Source organism: Marmota marmota, unplaced genomic scaffold (assembly GCF_001458135.2).
Source record: "Marmota marmota marmota unplaced genomic scaffold, marMar, whole genome shotgun sequence".
Taxonomy (NCBI): Eukaryota; Metazoa; Chordata; class Mammalia; order Rodentia; family Sciuridae; genus Marmota; species Marmota marmota.
The window spans coordinates 14069928-14087188 of record NW_026000185.1 but is presented as its reverse complement, the minus strand read 5'-3'; the positions used below and the strand labels follow the sequence as shown (position 1 = coordinate 14087188).

General features: G+C 43.0%; 1 protein-coding gene across 1 annotated transcript in view; it reads right to left on the bottom strand.

Annotated features, from left to right (window-relative positions):
• Acsm1 (acyl-CoA synthetase medium chain family member 1) overlaps nt 1-17261 on the bottom strand; it is a 43893-nt gene that overhangs the window by 21250 nt on the left and 5382 nt on the right. The window contains exons 2-5 of the mRNA XM_048790072.1: nt 13588-13795; nt 10458-10519; nt 8097-8386; nt 1755-1965 (exon numbers count right to left, since the gene is read on the bottom strand). Of these exons, the coding sequence (XP_048646029.1) occupies nt 1755-1965; nt 8097-8386; nt 10458-10512 (556 nt within the window). The 5' untranslated portion in view covers nt 10513-10519; nt 13588-13795. The remainder of the gene's footprint in view (nt 1-1754; nt 1966-8096; nt 8387-10457; nt 10520-13587; nt 13796-17261) is intronic.

Here is a 17261-nt window from a genome sequence, read left to right as displayed (position 1 = left end):
TTCTCTGCACTGATGCCTGTGCCATCTCTCCGTAAGACCACCCTGCCCGTTCCGAACTGCAGGGCTGCCCACTTGCCATCTTTGTTTCTCACAGCTCTTCTCTATTTCAAAATGGCCAATCTTCACATAGGCCACTCCTGACTCTAAGCCCATGCTTGGAATGCTGTTCCTTCACTTCTAATCCTCGGTAATTCTGCTCATCCCAGAGGGCTCAGCTCCATCAGGTCTTAGATTTCCCATGGATCATTTCTTAGCTCTACACTTCCTCTGCCATCCTTGTTATATTTTTAAATATATATATATTTTTAGTTAGTGGTAGGTCAATACAATACCTTTATTCTATTTATTTATTTTTATGTGGTGCTGAGGGTGGAGCCCAGTGCCTCACATGTGCCAGATGAGCACTTGACCATTGAGCTACATCCCCAGCCCTGATACTAATTCTTGATTCTAAATAACCTGGTTGAATTCATCGATTATTTTATTAGTTAGAAGAGATGAGATGGAGAGAGATAGAGAGAAAGAAAGAGAGAGAGAGAGAGAGAGAGAGAGAGAGAGAGAGAATATGCAGGACAGGAATGTTGCATGATGGAATAAGATGTGATTCGGAAAAAGTAACCATGAGTCCCATGTTGGTTGTGAATCGCATGGATAAAAGCCATATAGTTAATTATAAGAGGAAGGGAGCTCTCTACAAAAGAATTCCAACTGATAAATGTAGAGGGTATGATATAGATAGACACTCCCATATAACACCATCATACTGTCACTTAATTCAGTTGAAAATTACCGATGGAAATTCTGGTTGATGGAGTCAATCATAGTGTAAAGACTCTTGGGAAATGGGACATTCACACAGTCTCATACAGATTACTGCTAAAAAAAGAATGTGGTGAATACCACCTCGTTCAAGTAGTGGAATAATTACTATAGATGATCAGGATGCTCACACTGAGAAAGACCCCACCTTCCCTGGGACTAATCCTACCCAAAGTGCGTAACCTGAATAGAAGAACCATGCAGGAAGAGACAGAACAACTGGCCTTGGACTCTTTAAAAATGTCCTTGTCATGCAGAAAAGGTGGGGGACCATTCTACATTGAAGGACATTAAGGAGACATGACAACTAAATACAATGCATGATACTTCATTGGGCTTAAAAAATAATATCTACAAAGGATATTATTGGGACCGCTGAGAAACTTGAACTCTGGGCGTGTGTGTTGGGGACTGTGTTGTGCTGATGTTACTCTTCTCTTGCATGATAACACTATTGTGGTTCTGTCAAGGGATTGTCTTGGATTTTGACAGATGCATTCTCTTGTCTTTATAAGCATTTGCCTACTGTTGGTAGGTATCACAGTGTCCACAACCAATTCTTAAATGTTTCAATGAGACAGAGAGAGAGAGAGAGAGAGACGGAGTGAGCACTTAAATATGGGAAAATGTTAACAATTGATCAATCTTTAAAAAAAAACAAAAATGTCTGAGACCATGCAAGAGAAAGCATGTGCATGTGTGCAAGAGAGAGAGGGAGAGAGACAGAGAGAGAATTTTGGTATTAATGACATTGTGCTTGAGAATGTAATAATGAGGGTGTGAGAAGAATTGCCAGAGCCCAGGGAGCCTGGCCCATGGTTCCAGCAAGAGAGCAGGGACTCCTGTGCCAGGTTGGGTACACAGAACCTGATATCCCAGGACTGACTGGCTCTAGGGCCTCCTGAAGACCACTCAGGACCCCTGGAGTCACTGACCTGTCCGGATGCAGCCCACGGTCACCAGCCACCACTCAGGCACGCGTGGCAGAATCAAGGCCAGATGATCTCCCTGCTGCAGGCCACAGGCCTGCGTGAAGACGTTGGCTGTGCGGCGGGTTAAGTCGGATATCTCCCGGAAGCTCCACTTCACTTCATCGCCTTGGCCGTTCACCCACCACAGGGCTGTCTCTGAACCTCTCTTGCCCTCCTAGGTGAGATCACATGCCAGGTGTTACTTCCTGCTTCAAAGGAAACGGCCACTTCTTTGGACAATCCATTGTCATGGTCACATGGCAGGGTGAGCGTAGCTCAAGGACCCAGATCCCATTTTAAACATATATGGAGCCAAGAGAATTTGGGAGATGAGGTGGGGACCCAGCTAACTTCTGCCCTTCTGTAGCCCCCTCCACCTCAGATCCCATAAGACCACGAACAGCTGAAGATTTAAGATTCCGTTTCTTCATGTTCCTCTATTAGTCCTATTTGGACAGTGGATTTCTCTCTATGCCTCAGTGTCTCAATTATGAAATGGGAATAATAATATTGCCTAGAAGTTAGTAGAGTTTGAGATATTTAATGATAAAAATACTTATAAGAGTATCTGGCACAAATTATGGGCTCGATATTATCACAACAAAATAAAACAAAAGAGCATCACTTGATTGCTAAATATTTTGAGACTTTAAAAAATTAAGGGACTTCTAGAGGTCAGGATAGCAAGTTAGCAAACTATCCAGGCCCTTATTTCTTCAGAAACTTCAAGTAAACAACAAGAGATTTACTAAAATAGTTTCTGGGAGCTCTAGAAATTAGTCAAGGATCTTCAGCAATCAAGCAAATGTCCACATAGCAAGAAAAAAAAAAAACAGTTAAAATGTAGAAAGATTTGTGATGTTTTTGTTTATCCTTGCCTCCTCCCCATGCTTTGGGGTGGTGCACTGCGGTCAAGGGTAAACCACCCAACTCCTGACTCCTCTCTCAGGAGAGAAGGAAAAGAGTCTAACTTGTTTGCAATGTTCTGGCTTGGCCCCGGACTACCTGAGCAACTGGTTTCTGTGCTTCCTGATTCAGAAGAAAAGCAGAGTTTGAATATCAGACTGCAGATCTCTGAAAGCAGCAGCAGGTATCATGGTGACTGGGGGCAAGAGATAATGGACAGAGAAACCTGATTGGACATCTAAGACCCTGAGAAGAATTGAGGATGAGGTGTCTAGGGCCATTACGACATTTAAAGACTTCCAGGTAAATGGGAAAATTAGGGGGAGAAGGAGCATTTAAACAGGCCCTAGGAAAACAACTTTCTGAAAAGGCCTGAGATGACATTAATCTATTATGCTGGGTAAACTGGTAAAGGTTTTCATCTGTAGGGAGTCAGTCTACAAGACAGAGACAAGTGTCTTCCTCCACACCAAATGCTCACAAAGCATACAGAGGAACAGGGAAACACGGACTATTCCAGGGAACAAAGTAAATCTCCAAAAACTTACCCTAAAGAAATGTAGGCATCGGTTTCTCGATGAAGACTTTAAAACAACTACTGAACTATACTCAAAGAGCAAAAAGAAAACATAGACAAAGCCCTAAAGAAAATCAGGAAAACTAAATGAACAAGTGATAACATCAACAAAGGGGAGTTAATTATTTTATTTAAAAAAAAAAAAACTAAAAGAAGTTCAGGAGCCCCAAATTGCAGTAACTGATTTGAAAATTCACTAGAGGGGGTCACCAGAAGATTCAAACAGGTAGAAGAAAGCATGAGTAAAGTTGAAGACAGTTCATTTGAAATTATTGGATTTGAGGAGCAAAAAGAAAAGAGAATAACTACAAATGAACAGAGCTTAAGAAACCTATGGCATATTACCAAGCACAACAATATACACATTTTGGGAGTCCCAGAGGGAGAACAAAGAGAGAAAGGTACATTGAACTTATTTGATGAAGTAAAGCCCAAACTTCCCAAATTTGAGGCAAAACCTTGACAAAAGACTCAACATCTTTAAGAAGGATAAACCCAAAGAGAACCATAATTAGACACATTATAACCAAAACATGAAAGCCAAAGACAAATAGATAGTCTTGAAAGCAGTAAAATAAAATCAGTTCACTGTGATTCATTGTGTACAAGAGATCCTTAAGAACATTTTTAACAAATTTCTCAGCAGAAAACCTTCGGGCCAGAAGGCAGTGAGATGATATATCTGAAGTGTTAAATAAAAAAAGAAAAAAATCCTATCAGCCAAGAATTCTATGCCCAGCAGTCCTTCTTCAAAACCCAAGGGAGAAATTAGTATATTCTCAGATAAACAAAAGTTGATGGAGTTTCACTAGAATTGCCTTATAAGATCAATAATGGGGGTAGAAAAGTAAACAAAACCGATGACCCTCACTTTCCCTTCACATTTTGTTAATTATTTTCTTGATGCCTTAAAGAAAATGTGAAATATGAAAACATCATTTTTATAAAGGTAGTTACATGTTCAAATATGAGAATCATCATTATTTTAATTTTGGCTTATAACTTTATACTATTTAAAATATAAGGCATAAAATATTCTAAATTTATGCTAATGGGTACATACTACATAAGGTTGTCCTTTGTGACAACATAAAGTGGATAAAAAACTGTAAAGGAGTATAGAATTTTTGTATGTGACTGAAGTACAGTTGTTTTCTTTTTGGCACTGGAGATTGAACTCAGGGGCACTCAACCACTGAGCCCCATCCCCAGCCCTATTTTGTATTTTATTTAGAGACAGGATCTCACTGAGCTGTATAGTGCCTCACTGTTGCTGAGGCTGGTTTTGAACCCATGATCCTCCAATCTCAGCCTCCCGAGCTGCTGGGATTACAGGTGTGCATCACTGCACCCGGCCGGTTATTATCTTTTTTAAGTAGATTGTTATAAGCACAGGATATTTTGTGAAATCCTCATGGTGGTCACAAAGGAAATATTTGTAGTTTCCAGATATTCAAAAGGAAATGAGAAAAATAAAATAAAATCATGTCACTATCAAAGATCAACTAAACATGAAAGCAGAGAGAGAGAGAGGAAATGAGGAACAAAAAAGCTATAAGACATGAAGAAAGCAATTGGCAAAATGCAAGGTAAGTGAAGACCTGTACGTTTTATTTACTTGTCTATTCCCATTATTTAGAATGGTTCTTGGTACATCTTAGGTGTTCATCAAGTCTTAGATGAATGAATGAATAAAGTTAATAAGAAACAGAATGAATAAATGTTGACATGAATCTCTCATGAATAAATTTGGATGCTGCTCCAGAAATCAATTGGAATTGAATATACTATCCTAGGATATTATAATAATACAGAATCTGGTTTCCAAGAGCAACCATGGGTTACAAATTGGGTAGCCTCAATAAGTAACTATATTCCACTCATGGACCATGTTGTCTAGCTTACAAGCTCCATTTTGTTTTATAAGGAATTCTTGGCCAAGACTAAAATGATCGAAAGATTTCACCGAAAACTCTTGCATTTCTAACTTACATTTTACAATTAAAATATGTTGAAAAAAATGAGTCAATATAAATACTGTCACTCTATAATGACATTGGGCATTGCCATTGATTAGGCCATGGATCGGTTTCTGTGTGATGCTTGTTAATCGGTAAGGAGAGGTTCAGGAAGCCAGAGAGGACCTTATGGATGGTCTTTCACAGGAGTAAGCAGCAAGGCATGTACCAAAATTATTTTATTCTACAACTGCAATGAGCAACTATTATGTTAGGTACCAGACAAGTCTCTAGAGAGAGTCACTGAATGAGTCTAAGTTACTGATCATGATCAAGGCAATTGGTAAAACAGAAAAAAGACAGCCAAGAAATATTTTGAGAATGAATACCAATGGGATGCTGGGAGTGAGAAAGATTTGGAGATATGGAGAAATTGGCAGTGACTGATAATGATGTTATAAAGCCCAACAAAGATTAGCATTCTCTGGGGGGAATGTTTTCTTGGTTGTTAAATCCACAGGTTGGTGCGTGAACTTATTAATCAGGACTTTAGGGACATAACCAGGGAAAAGGTGATATACCATTGCTTCTTTCTACTTCCTCTCTGGTCCATTTCATGTTCCAAAGTTCTTAACCAGATTTCTGGTTTGGGCAGTGAAGAAAGTCAATTTATGCTCTGAAGGCAGAGGTTGTTTGACCTCATCAGATTTTGAGACTTGGTTAAATAATGGATTATGAAAGCCGTCATCCTGGGCACCAAATTCTGCTCCTCCACCCGCAGGTTATTTAAGTCCTTGGAGCCTTAGTTTCCTCGTGTGGAAGATGAGGACCATAACTGCCCATATAATCAGAGGATTAAATGCAAAGTGACTGACTATAAAACAGAAAATGTTCTCTGTAATGAAAGGTGGTTCTATTTTTCTTAGGGTTTATGTTATCCTTGAAAGAAATGAGGAAAGTAAATATCATGTCTCTGAAATGCCTCTTTCCCTTTCTGAGAACCTAGCCAAGAAAGGGACCAATGAGAATAAGCATAGATTGGAATGCCCAGATGAGGATTATCATGAAGGACACTGATTCTCACACATGCCATAGATTTTAGAGCAAACGTGTTATCTGTAGAACCTGCATTCTTACATGTGGGAGGCCAAGCTTATGGGTGACTGAGTGACACTCCCCAGCTGGGTGCTGAGGTGCTCAGTCACAGAAATGGGTGTGTCTTGCTACAGCCCCATGGGTGAAGCTATGCTCACCCGTTCCTTTGTAATATAACCCCTTGCCCTGTTTAGGATAGAATCTTCCATGGAAGTGCCTTGTGTGTGTCCCCTCCTCTTACTGTGCCCTTGGGTGTGGCCTACCCAGGTGTCAGTCAACCTGCTGACAGTGGACATCAGAAGCTAGACTCAGCCCCCTGAAACCTGACCCCCTGCCTCATTTGAATAGCTTCTCCTCAATAAAAGGGGTCAGCGCGTGCTCTCGCTCTTTCTCTCTTTCTGCGGACCCTTAAGGTCAGAGGAGCCGTCACAGCGACCCCAAAGAAAAAGGTATTTGTGTCTCTTGTGTGGTTATTTCGTGCAGCCCAGTTAGCCCAGTTTAACTAGAGTGACCCCTGAGCCTTTTAGTCGTGACAACAGAAACCTGGCACTTACACATATGCCAAGATAAACTACTCCTTGAAATTATGGTTATACAAGGGAACAATGATGTTCCATTGATATCACAAGCTATGATATCACTGTTTATGTACACTAACCAATAACATCCCTCCCCCTGCAGTAACTGGTGTGAAACAGAGCACTGTAGGGAGGATCCAGTAACCTGCGATACTGTACAAAGCCCCATGAGGGATGGAGGTGCCATTTGTCTAGTGCATCACCTTAGGACCTTCCCTGGAATTACGCTCGTTTTTAATTAACCATATGTCTCACATATCATCTTCAGGTTTCTTTGGTCTCTCAGCAACCCATCCCACTTCCCTAGCATAACTGGGATGTGGACAGTGCGGGGTTATTATGAAAATTTCGAAAAAGGAAGAAAAAGAGGGTGGAGAGAAAGACATTTGAGAAGGCATATTAGCCTCGAATAATAATGTATGGATGCATGTTCATGGGGTTCATAAAAAAATTTTATCCATTCCAACTCCATCTCAGGTGAATTCTCTCTTTGTACAAGGATGGATTATGGGTGGATTTTCACAGTGTGGCTGAGACTTAGTAGCTGAACACACCACCCATCGTCCACTCTAACTTCTCATGCCATCACTATTTTGCTCTTGGTCTGTGTCTTGGGAAAAGATGAACCATGTGCTAGAGGATGAATATTCTGGAGGCCCCAGGGACTAGTTTCTCTGGACACACCCTAAGGCCACACTTGAGTCAGAGAAAGGACTCAGCTTATAATTGCCACCCTCCCAGGAAGACGGATGACCTGATGGAGGGGTCAGATGTCAGGTACACATTCCCGTGGTCTGTCCCATCCTCTGGATGTAGCCTAAAGTCAAGCCCAAGTTTGATCAAGTGAATTTCAGTTAGATTCACTGTCCCATTAGTTGAAAGAAGTCAGACTTGCGATTAGAACTTTGCCCTTGGTCCCAATTTTGGAACACCGTGTACCAGATACCTTTACCTATTCTTTACATAAATTTCAAAAAAGAGTTTATCCCCATTTCACAGATGAAGCCACTGAGGCTCAGGGAAGTGAGCAAGCAGCCAATTTGGAATTGAATCCTGAAGCATAAGCCTTCCCCACTACACTGATAGGTTGAGGAAGGAGTTGTCCTTGACTCTGGGCCTCTCAGCCTAATAAAAACGAGATCAGGCCACTGAGGCCGACCCTCTCTCTGCCCTCAACACAAGGCACTCTTACCTTCTCCATCTGAGCCCAGTAGTCCAGCACTGAGCTGGCGAAGTTGAATTCCTCAGGTGTATCATGGTCACTCCACCTTGGGGCTCTAAGTCCTGATGAAGATTGGCGGCACACCTGCCGAGGGGCAGGGTGGAAGATGTGGAAGGATTTGTGGATGCCACGGAGGATCCGGAATCTCATCAGCCACTGCATAGTGGGGTAGTCCTCAAGAACTGGACACGGAATTCTCAAGTCACCACCTGCCTTGGGAAGAGATGGCTTACCGGTTGAACATGTAGCAGGAAACGTTCCTACAAAAAGGATGAGTGTTCTCAGTTCCTTGTTAGAGTGAAAGCTTCGTTTCCGTTCACAGAGGCTGGAAGGCACAGCTTATTGATTTAGGTGGGGATTTATCTCCCCCACTGAGGAATCTTGAGGTACAAAGTGCTACATGAGGTTGGTACATGTTCATGGTGGCATTCTCCTTCAGATCCTTTGGATTTAAGTCAAGGATGGCAACCGTGTGGCCAGCCATTCTCCTTGTGGTAGAAACGGTCATTTTGGAAGTTCTGTACCCCAGTCTTTATTTCAGAGACCACTCTTCCCACCATATTTAGTCTGGTGGTTCCCATAGAAATGGCTACGTCTTCAGATAACCCTATGTCCTGACTAAAGGTGTTTGGTTCAGGGTTGTGCAGTCATTTCTGATGATTTTATTAACCCAATCTGGGTCAATTAGAATCCCTCTCCGTGTGTGTGTGAGTGTGTGTGTGTGTCTGTGTGTGTGTGTGCGTGCTCAAAGAATAGATATGGCTGACTCTCACTAGGGGAAGCCCCAAAATGCACATTTGGGGAACTGTGTCTATGATTCCTAGCAGGTGAAAAGAGGGAAGCTTATGTTTAGAGAGATGGAGATGAGGGTAGCAGAATTCTGGAGACATTCAAATCCCTCCTGAGAGGCCCCTCAGCCTCTGCCCCTCTCGCTTATATTCTGTGAGCCAACAATTTCCTCCTTGCCTGAGACTGGGTTTCCGTCACTTGAAACCGTGTGGATTCTAACACACATATACCACCATCCTCAGGGAAGAAGCTGCTAATCTCAGAGCCCCCTCCCCACTGGACTGGGATACACCCATGAGATCTTCCCTAGGCTCTCCTGGGCAGCCATTCCCGATCCATCCGCGTTAACACACGAAAGGAAACCTGTTGGTCCTTCTGGAGCCTGAAAGATGTTTTCAACATGGGACTAGAACTCTCACTTATTAAGGTTCTTCTTGAATTTTGAATATGAAAATCGGCTTATGTGAGAATCTACCTTTCCATGAAAATGGCTTTATTTTATGTCATTTTATGTTGTTAGAAGATCCTTTCAGAGACTCTGTGTTTGGAAGTTAGCTTTAGATTTTACAGACTGGATTGAGATGGACTAACTGATGATGATAACTAGATTGTGGAGGTAAAGACTCCAACCGTCTCTAATTTTATCATAGGAGTGAAGTGACTATATTGAAGGGTGTAGGGCGAGAGGAAAAATGGCCATTTTGAGAAAATGGAGAAGATTGATACAGTATGTTTGTGTCTTGTTTTGTCTCAGTGTATTGTATTGTCTTTGTGATGAAAATATGGAAGACCCTACGCACAGGGTCTTCATGGAATAGATGCTTGTTAGTTGTTTTTTTTAAAAATCTTATTGTAAATTGACAAATAATAATTTGACAAATGATCATTTTGCACATTTATGGGCTACAGGGCAACGTCCGGATCTATCCATGAAAATGTTCACTGAACAGATGTTTTCCACTTGGCAAACAAGATTCAAGCACTTCATCACTCACAAGGCCACCCTCCCTCAGTTTTGACAGTAATACTCTTTGACAATAGCGTCGTAGATCAATAAGAGTAGTAATGGCCAGCAACACTGGGTTTTTATTTCAACTTGGCACCAACCAGCTGGAGATGAGGACTATCTGCCTCATTTACATGGGACATTGTCCAAATTGACCCAGTTCCCACCATTCCCTGTTTTATCGCACCTCCCTCCTTCACTAACCTTAGCTGCTCAGCTCCTGTTGACATTTGAGCTTTAAATCACTAGGTCTAAGCTAAGGAGGGACACGGGTATCTCCAAAGTTGCAAGGCAAGTTTAACAGCAGAACCGTTTCATTTCCCCCTCTGTGATTTTCCCCAACATACACCATCCCTGCACAGATGTGAGCTGGTTTAGAGTGAGAACACCAAACTCAGTTGCTATTTTTCTACTACATATATATGACCTCGGGGGTCTTCCTTAAATATTAACTCACTATTTGCTCCGAAGACAGTGCAAATGGCCCCTTAATAAGTGGCTAAAGAACAAGAGATATAATGAGGAAATTCATTTACCCTTCATTCTGTGAGCCAGCCATGTCCTCGATTGGATTTCTGTCATTTGGGCCATACGGATTCTGAAACACATACACCACCATCCTTGGGGTGGAAGCTGCTAGCCTTTCAATACCTTTCCTACCAGACTTGTTAGAGTCTGTAAATAAGTCAAAAATAACACCTGGAATTTTGTCAGGGGAATGTTAAATTTCGTAAACAAGTCTGGATGGTGCCTGGCAAAATGCCAGAGGGAGTGGTTTGAGAAGTAACAAAAGCGAGCCATTAAGTGTAGAGATTCCTGATGGGTTGACTGATGTATCTAGTTTATGCTAATTAGATAAGCTGTGTGGAATGTATGAATACTGCTCCTGTCCTACAATAAACGGCTCCTACTCCTGCTGTATCAATCTACACAAATTGTTCGTCACCCCCCGGTTATTTTGCTGCAGCCGGACTGTGGCACAGACTGAGTGAACCTACAAGATCTGCCCTGGGTTGGTCTTTTAGAGAGTCATTCCTAATCAAGTTGACATAGGAAATGAAACCTGTTTCATCATTGGGCTGGATTGTGTTCCCCCAAAAGGCATGTTGGAGAAATAATCCCCAATACTTCAGAATGGGACTGTTTTTAGAGATAGGGTCTTTTAAGTTGAGGTTCTTAGTATAGGTCCTCATACAATGACTGCTTGCCTTGTAAGAAGAGGAGATAAGGACACAGACATACTTGGAGGAAGAAGGCCAAGAGAAAAAAGAAGACAGTCATCTATGAGCCAAGGAGACAGGCCTCAAAAGAAACCACCTTGACTTTGGCCTTCTAGTCTACAGAACTAGGAGAAAAAAAATGTCTTTCAATCAGACTGTGGTAATTTGCCACTGCAGTCATGATGAACCAATAACCCTCTTGATCAAATAAAGAATAAATGACTTTCACATCATCTTTTGGTTGCAATTCGAATTTAATCTTCATTACGTAAGACGGCCAAATCCAGTGCCCAGCTAAGGAGGAGTGTGACAGTTTAGAATGTGGCCTTAGGGATCAAAGAATTCCACTTCCAGCCCCTTTGCTGGGCACCTGCATAACTGTGAGCAGCTTACTGAACCTCCTCTGCAAGACTAGCAGCAGCTGTTGCCTGGATTCGTGGTGATGATGTAATGACATCCCGAGAAAGGCGTTTTGCATCAACCCAGCACAGATGCACACTCTCAGAAGATGAGCTAGTAGATAATGCTCTCCCTGGGGAACCTCGCTGAAGCCCGGCCTAGAGGAATGACCCCTCAACCTCTAGAATAGGTCCTAAAAAGAAGTGGGGCTCTGGTTCCTGAATGTAGAAACTGCAGGGTCCAATTTTGCACTGATATGTACAGACATAGAGGAACCTGATTCATGATGTTAAGAAGACTAAAAAGTCATCCAGGCCTGGTGGTGCATGCCTGTAATCCCAGCAGCTCAGGAGGCTGAGATAGGAGGATCCCAAGTTCAAAGCCAACCTCAGCAACAGTGAGGTGCTGAGCAACTCAGTGAGACCCTGTCTCTAAATAAAATACAAAATAATACTGGGGATGGGGCTCAGTGGTCAAGTGCCCCTGAGTTCAATTCCTAGTGACCCCCCATCAAAAAAAAAAAAAAAAGAAAGAAAGAAAAAGTAAAAAATACCTATATCTGTACATCTATGTTTAGGCCTATGTATCCACACCTATATCTACCCTCATAATTATTTATGTTATCTATATTTATATTTATAATTGTACCTATATGCATATTACTATCTCTAACTATGTTGATATGTGCATATCAACAACTATATCTGTCCTCCATCTGTTGCTTATAGTGCTTGGCACATAGGAAAGTACTCAATAAATGGTTAGTTTTTCCTTCTTTGTCATAATTCAGAAAACCAGGGAGAGAAAACCCAGTATGGCCATAGATTGAACTATAGAAAAAGATATTTGTTAATTTCTAAAATATCTATTGTGGATGTGCCACATATGGTTGTAGATACTATCAGAGATTAATTAGACTGAGAGAGTTCCTACCCGTTTGAAACATTCAGTCGAGAACATTCTATGAGGATAGCTTTAAAGAACAGTCTTTGAGGTGCTTTAAAGTCTAATCTGAAGGCAAGTTTGGACTTGGCTTTGAGAGGTAGCTGGCCTCCAAACTACATGTGCAGGCACTGAGGGGCCTTGAAAATCTTCTGCAACCAAACTCTGACTTCATAGCCTTTTTGAACTCAAAAAGCTACTTAAGGAGGCAACAGCACTCGGTGTGTTAGGCAATCCTGGAGGTTCAGAGCCAGAGTTTGACTTTTGGGCCCCCCCACCCTCATCTGGGTGTTCTTTGCAACTGTTCATGTCTCTGAACTTGGGGGCATAATAACACCTACTTCCTAGATTTCCAGCATTGCGTGGGGTACGCAATAAGAGCTCAATCAATACATGTTGAGGTGCACCTCAATTCTCAGCAATTCTAAAGCCACGCTCCTTCTTAGTTACATTTTTTTTTTTAAAGAAAATGAATGAAGGCATTCATTTAATAGAAAGTGGACCAACTTCTGCACTGTGAAGTTCTCTTTCAGTCCCTGGGCTCCCACGCTGCACTCTCCACCCCACCCCACCACGGCCAGAGTTGCCTGATGGGTAAACTATGGACCAGCCACTGGGCCCCACTGAACACGTGTGTATTCCCATTTATTTATTTATTTATTTTTGGTGTGGTGGGGTTGGGGGGGTTACCAGGGATTGAACTCAGGGACACTACACCACTGAGCCACATCCCTGGCCCCATTTTGTATTTTATTTAGAGACAGGGTCTCACTGAGTTGCTTAGCGCCTTGTTTTTGCAGAGGCTGGCTTTGAACTCGAGACCCTCCTGCCTCAGCCTCCCCAGCTGCTGGGGTGACAGGCGTGGGTCACTGTGCCTGGTCCTATTTATTCTTCTTACCCCATATCACCATCCTTATTTTTCAGGGAAGGAAATGAAGTGTAAGAGAAGTTAAGTAACTGTTGCCCAATATGTCACCTAACTGGTCAATGGCATTATCAGAACTTGAAATTGGATTTTCAGTTCAGGGCTTCTGTGACACACACACGTGCACACACACACACACACACATGCTTTCAAAGAAGCTAGAGTCTGTTTCTGTCTTACCTGATGCTGTTGAGGACACACAGCTGGATTAGGTCCTCGACAGGAATAGGAAAGGGGGCTTTGTGCTCAGGTCTCTCCAGACAAGTACACACGGAAGACCTTGGATCCTGGCTGCAAAGAACCTTGAGTGGAGAACTGGTCAGGAATTGGTTGACTCAGCAGGGGAGGAGACGCCCAATAGAACAGGGTAGAACACAGTTGCAGGTCTCTAAGAGAGAAAATCAGAGAGACAGATTCTACAAAGTCACCTCCCACTTTTGTGGGATGACCCTGGTGTGCAAGAATAATAACCAGAGGAGAATGTTCATCAGCTGACTGTGGCTAACTGGCTTCTCTTAGCCAGCCCCACACCCTCATGTCTTCATCTGGTGACAGCTGAGTGGCAGCAGCTAGGTACTGCGCCCCTGAGGCAGAAAGATCTGGGTTTGAGCCTCAGGTTTGTCACTCAACACATGACAGATCTTGTTGACTTCCTTGCTCTGTGGCTCACTTTCCTTATGGGTGAAACTGGAATGGTAACTGTCAATACCTATTTTCCAAGTTTTTTTTTTTTTTGTGTGTGTGTGTGTTTTAGGATTAGATGAGACAATTCATGAAATACATAACACCGTGCTGAGCAAAACTGTTAATGGCTGCTGTCTTAATCTGGGATTCTAGGAGAGACAATTGAGTGCATTACAAAATGCAAGAGCTGAGATCCTGGCTCAGCCACTTACAAGAAGGCTGTTGTGGAAGCCCTTGACCTCTTTATTTTTTTTGTACTGGGGATTGAACCCAGGGGTGCTTAACCACTGAGCCCCATTCCCAGCCCTATTTTGTATTTTATTTAGAGACAGGGTCTCACTGAGTTGCTTAGGGCCTTGCTAAGGGGATGAGGCTGGCTTTGAATTTGCTATCCTCCTCCTGTCTCATGCTTGTTCCATGGGACTGTTGAAAGAATTGTGTGACAGAAAGTCTATAGAGCGCCTGGCCTGGGCATTAGACACAGGTTTGAGATGGAGGTTGCACTGGTCACCCTGAGTTGTCACAGGTACTGGTCTGTACTATTAATTTACTAATGGAGCCATATTTTATTGTGGGGGTGGTTCTTAGAGAATAGAAGACCTCCAGGATTCTGGCCCAGCTTTCCCAAGCGCCTTTGGCTTTCCAGTCACCCCTGAGTATGGGGGAACAACACCTCGACTCAAAGTCACCGCTAAAGATCCCTGGCAACAGGGCTGAGGGTCAAGTCTAGTTTCTTACACGGGTAAGAAGGTTGGCTACTCATTAAACCCCCAATGTATCAAAGTACGAAAACCCTGTTATTAAAGCAGAGGTCTCTTTCGAGGACAGAATGGAGACCGGAGGAAGAGCCCATGAGATACATCCTGGAGTCCCCTGTGGGACAGTAGGACTAGTCTATGGTCAAGAGGACAGGCTCTGGGCCCAGGCAGCCTAGCCTTGAGTAGAACGTTTACCATTTCCCAGCTCTGTGATGTGGACAGGTTTCTTATCCCTCTTTGCCTCAGATTTCTCATCTCTCACAACAGGTGTGTTGAGAGCCACAGCCAAAGGGGCCCCAGCAAACTTCCAGCTGCCAGCTGATGATTGGCTCACAGCGGCCCCAGCAAACTTCTAGCTGCCAACTGATTGGCTCCTCTGCGGTGATGCTCATTGGGCTGTTTCCCTGCCCTTTCAGACCATGGAGCTGCTCATTGGGGGACTTTTTTGGCTCCGCCCACGCGATCCAGCCAATCGGCCTCAAGAGCAGGAGGAGTGGGGGAGGTTGAGAGGCTTGTGGGAAGCAGGTTGTGGCAGTTGGGCTCTGAGGGAATTCCTGAAGAGCTGTGTGGTGCTGTGTGTGTGTGTGTGTGTGTGTGTGTGCGCGCGCGTGTGTGTATGTGTGTGTGTGTGTGTTCTAAAAATAAAGTTCGTTTCTTTTGACAAGTGGCTCCTGAATTGTGCCCAGCCAGACTGTGGCACAGGTGGACTGTGGAGATGGAATTCTTGGAAGATCTCTTTTTTGTTTCTCTGATGTGCAGCTTCTCCTCTAGTTAGCCCGGGGCCACTAGACTCTAAGTCTGGGCAGTGAACTTCAGGTGGAAGTGACCCAGATACGTCTGGTCTAGGGCACGTGAGAAGCTGATAATCACTCTACGCCATGAGTGGAGAGAGGGACATCATCGAATGGCAGAGAGTCCCTCCATCGACTTCTCTAAATGACTTCGTGGAGTTGACTCTCCTGTCAACCTGGGCCCTTGATACTTGCTGTCCTCCTTCGTCTCATAACCAACCTCTGGTTCATTCATTCATCCAACAGGGTCTTAAGGAGCATCTTGCAGGTGTGGCTATAATGTGAACATGTCAGACAAGGTCACTGCTGTCAAGGACTTTATATGCTCATGACAGAAAGGCAAAAGACAACAAGCCAAATGTCAATTAAATGGCTAAAAGGATTTCATATGGTGACATAAGACAAAAAATAGAACAGGGCAAATGATGGTGTTACTAGGGGTGACATTTTGAGGTCAGAAGAGGGGATGGAGTCAGCTTTGGGAAAGGACCAGCAGGCAGAAGGCACCTACAAAGGTTGGTGGCTGATGGCTTCAAGGAACAGATAGGAGGCTGGTGTGGCAGCTTATAGAGTGAGCAGTGTGATCAAGAATGAGGTCAGAGACACAGGCAGAAGGCATAACAGGAAGAACTTTTAAGACCCGTATAATGAGATCAAATTCTATTCTAAGTGCAACGGGAAGTCTTCCCCCAATTTTAAGGGGAAAAGAGACATGATCCAATTAATAACTAATTTTATTGATTATGTGAATTTGAAATAAAATTGGAGAGTAAAACATTCAGAAAAGAAATGGCTAGATTTACAAGGCCTACTGTGGCAGTTCTTTGGAGAAGAGATTTTATGGAGTCAAGAATGGGTGAGGGGGATAGGGACATAGCTCAGATGGTAGAGAGCTTGCTTTGCATGCACAAGGCCCTGGGTTCAATCCCTAGCACCACATACAAAAAATAAATAAATGAATAAATGCAAATTAAAAAAAGAATGGGTAATGGGTCTCCAGCCAGGAGGCTGCTGCTATAGTCTAAGCAAGTAAGATGGCGGCTCTGACAAGAGTCAAGGGAATGCAGGTGGAGAGGGGTGCGTGAACATAGAGCATGCTTTTGAGTTACCATTAGAAGGACTTGCTGTTGGTTTTGATAGGGAATTAAAGATGACAAGAAAAAAAGAATGAATCTCAGACTTTGGGCATCTGCAGTAACATGCATGGTTGGTCATGACTCCTATACGAAGAAATGGATGCTGCAGAGATTCTGTAACATGTCCAGAGTCTCAGAGGCCCTATAAGGCAGGAATAAGACTTGAGCCCTGGTTTTATTTAAGCTGGTTTCACCTGCTCAAGTTTCCTAATGATGTTCTGCCTCTCTGGAGCACTTTCCCATTTCCAATCCTGGTATCTTCCACCAAGAAACAAACATGGTTGGTAAATTGAGATCTTTCTTATCCTGAGGAACTGGGAGAAACATTCTTTTGTCTTTCCATTACCTGGTCAACCTTATCATCCAACTCCAGGATAAAAAATAATAATAATTTGCCTCTGCATTTAAGAACATTACAAAATCTCAGTGTGGTTTCATCTAGAATACATCAATGGCTTCCCTTTTCATCTCAGATTCAGTATTAA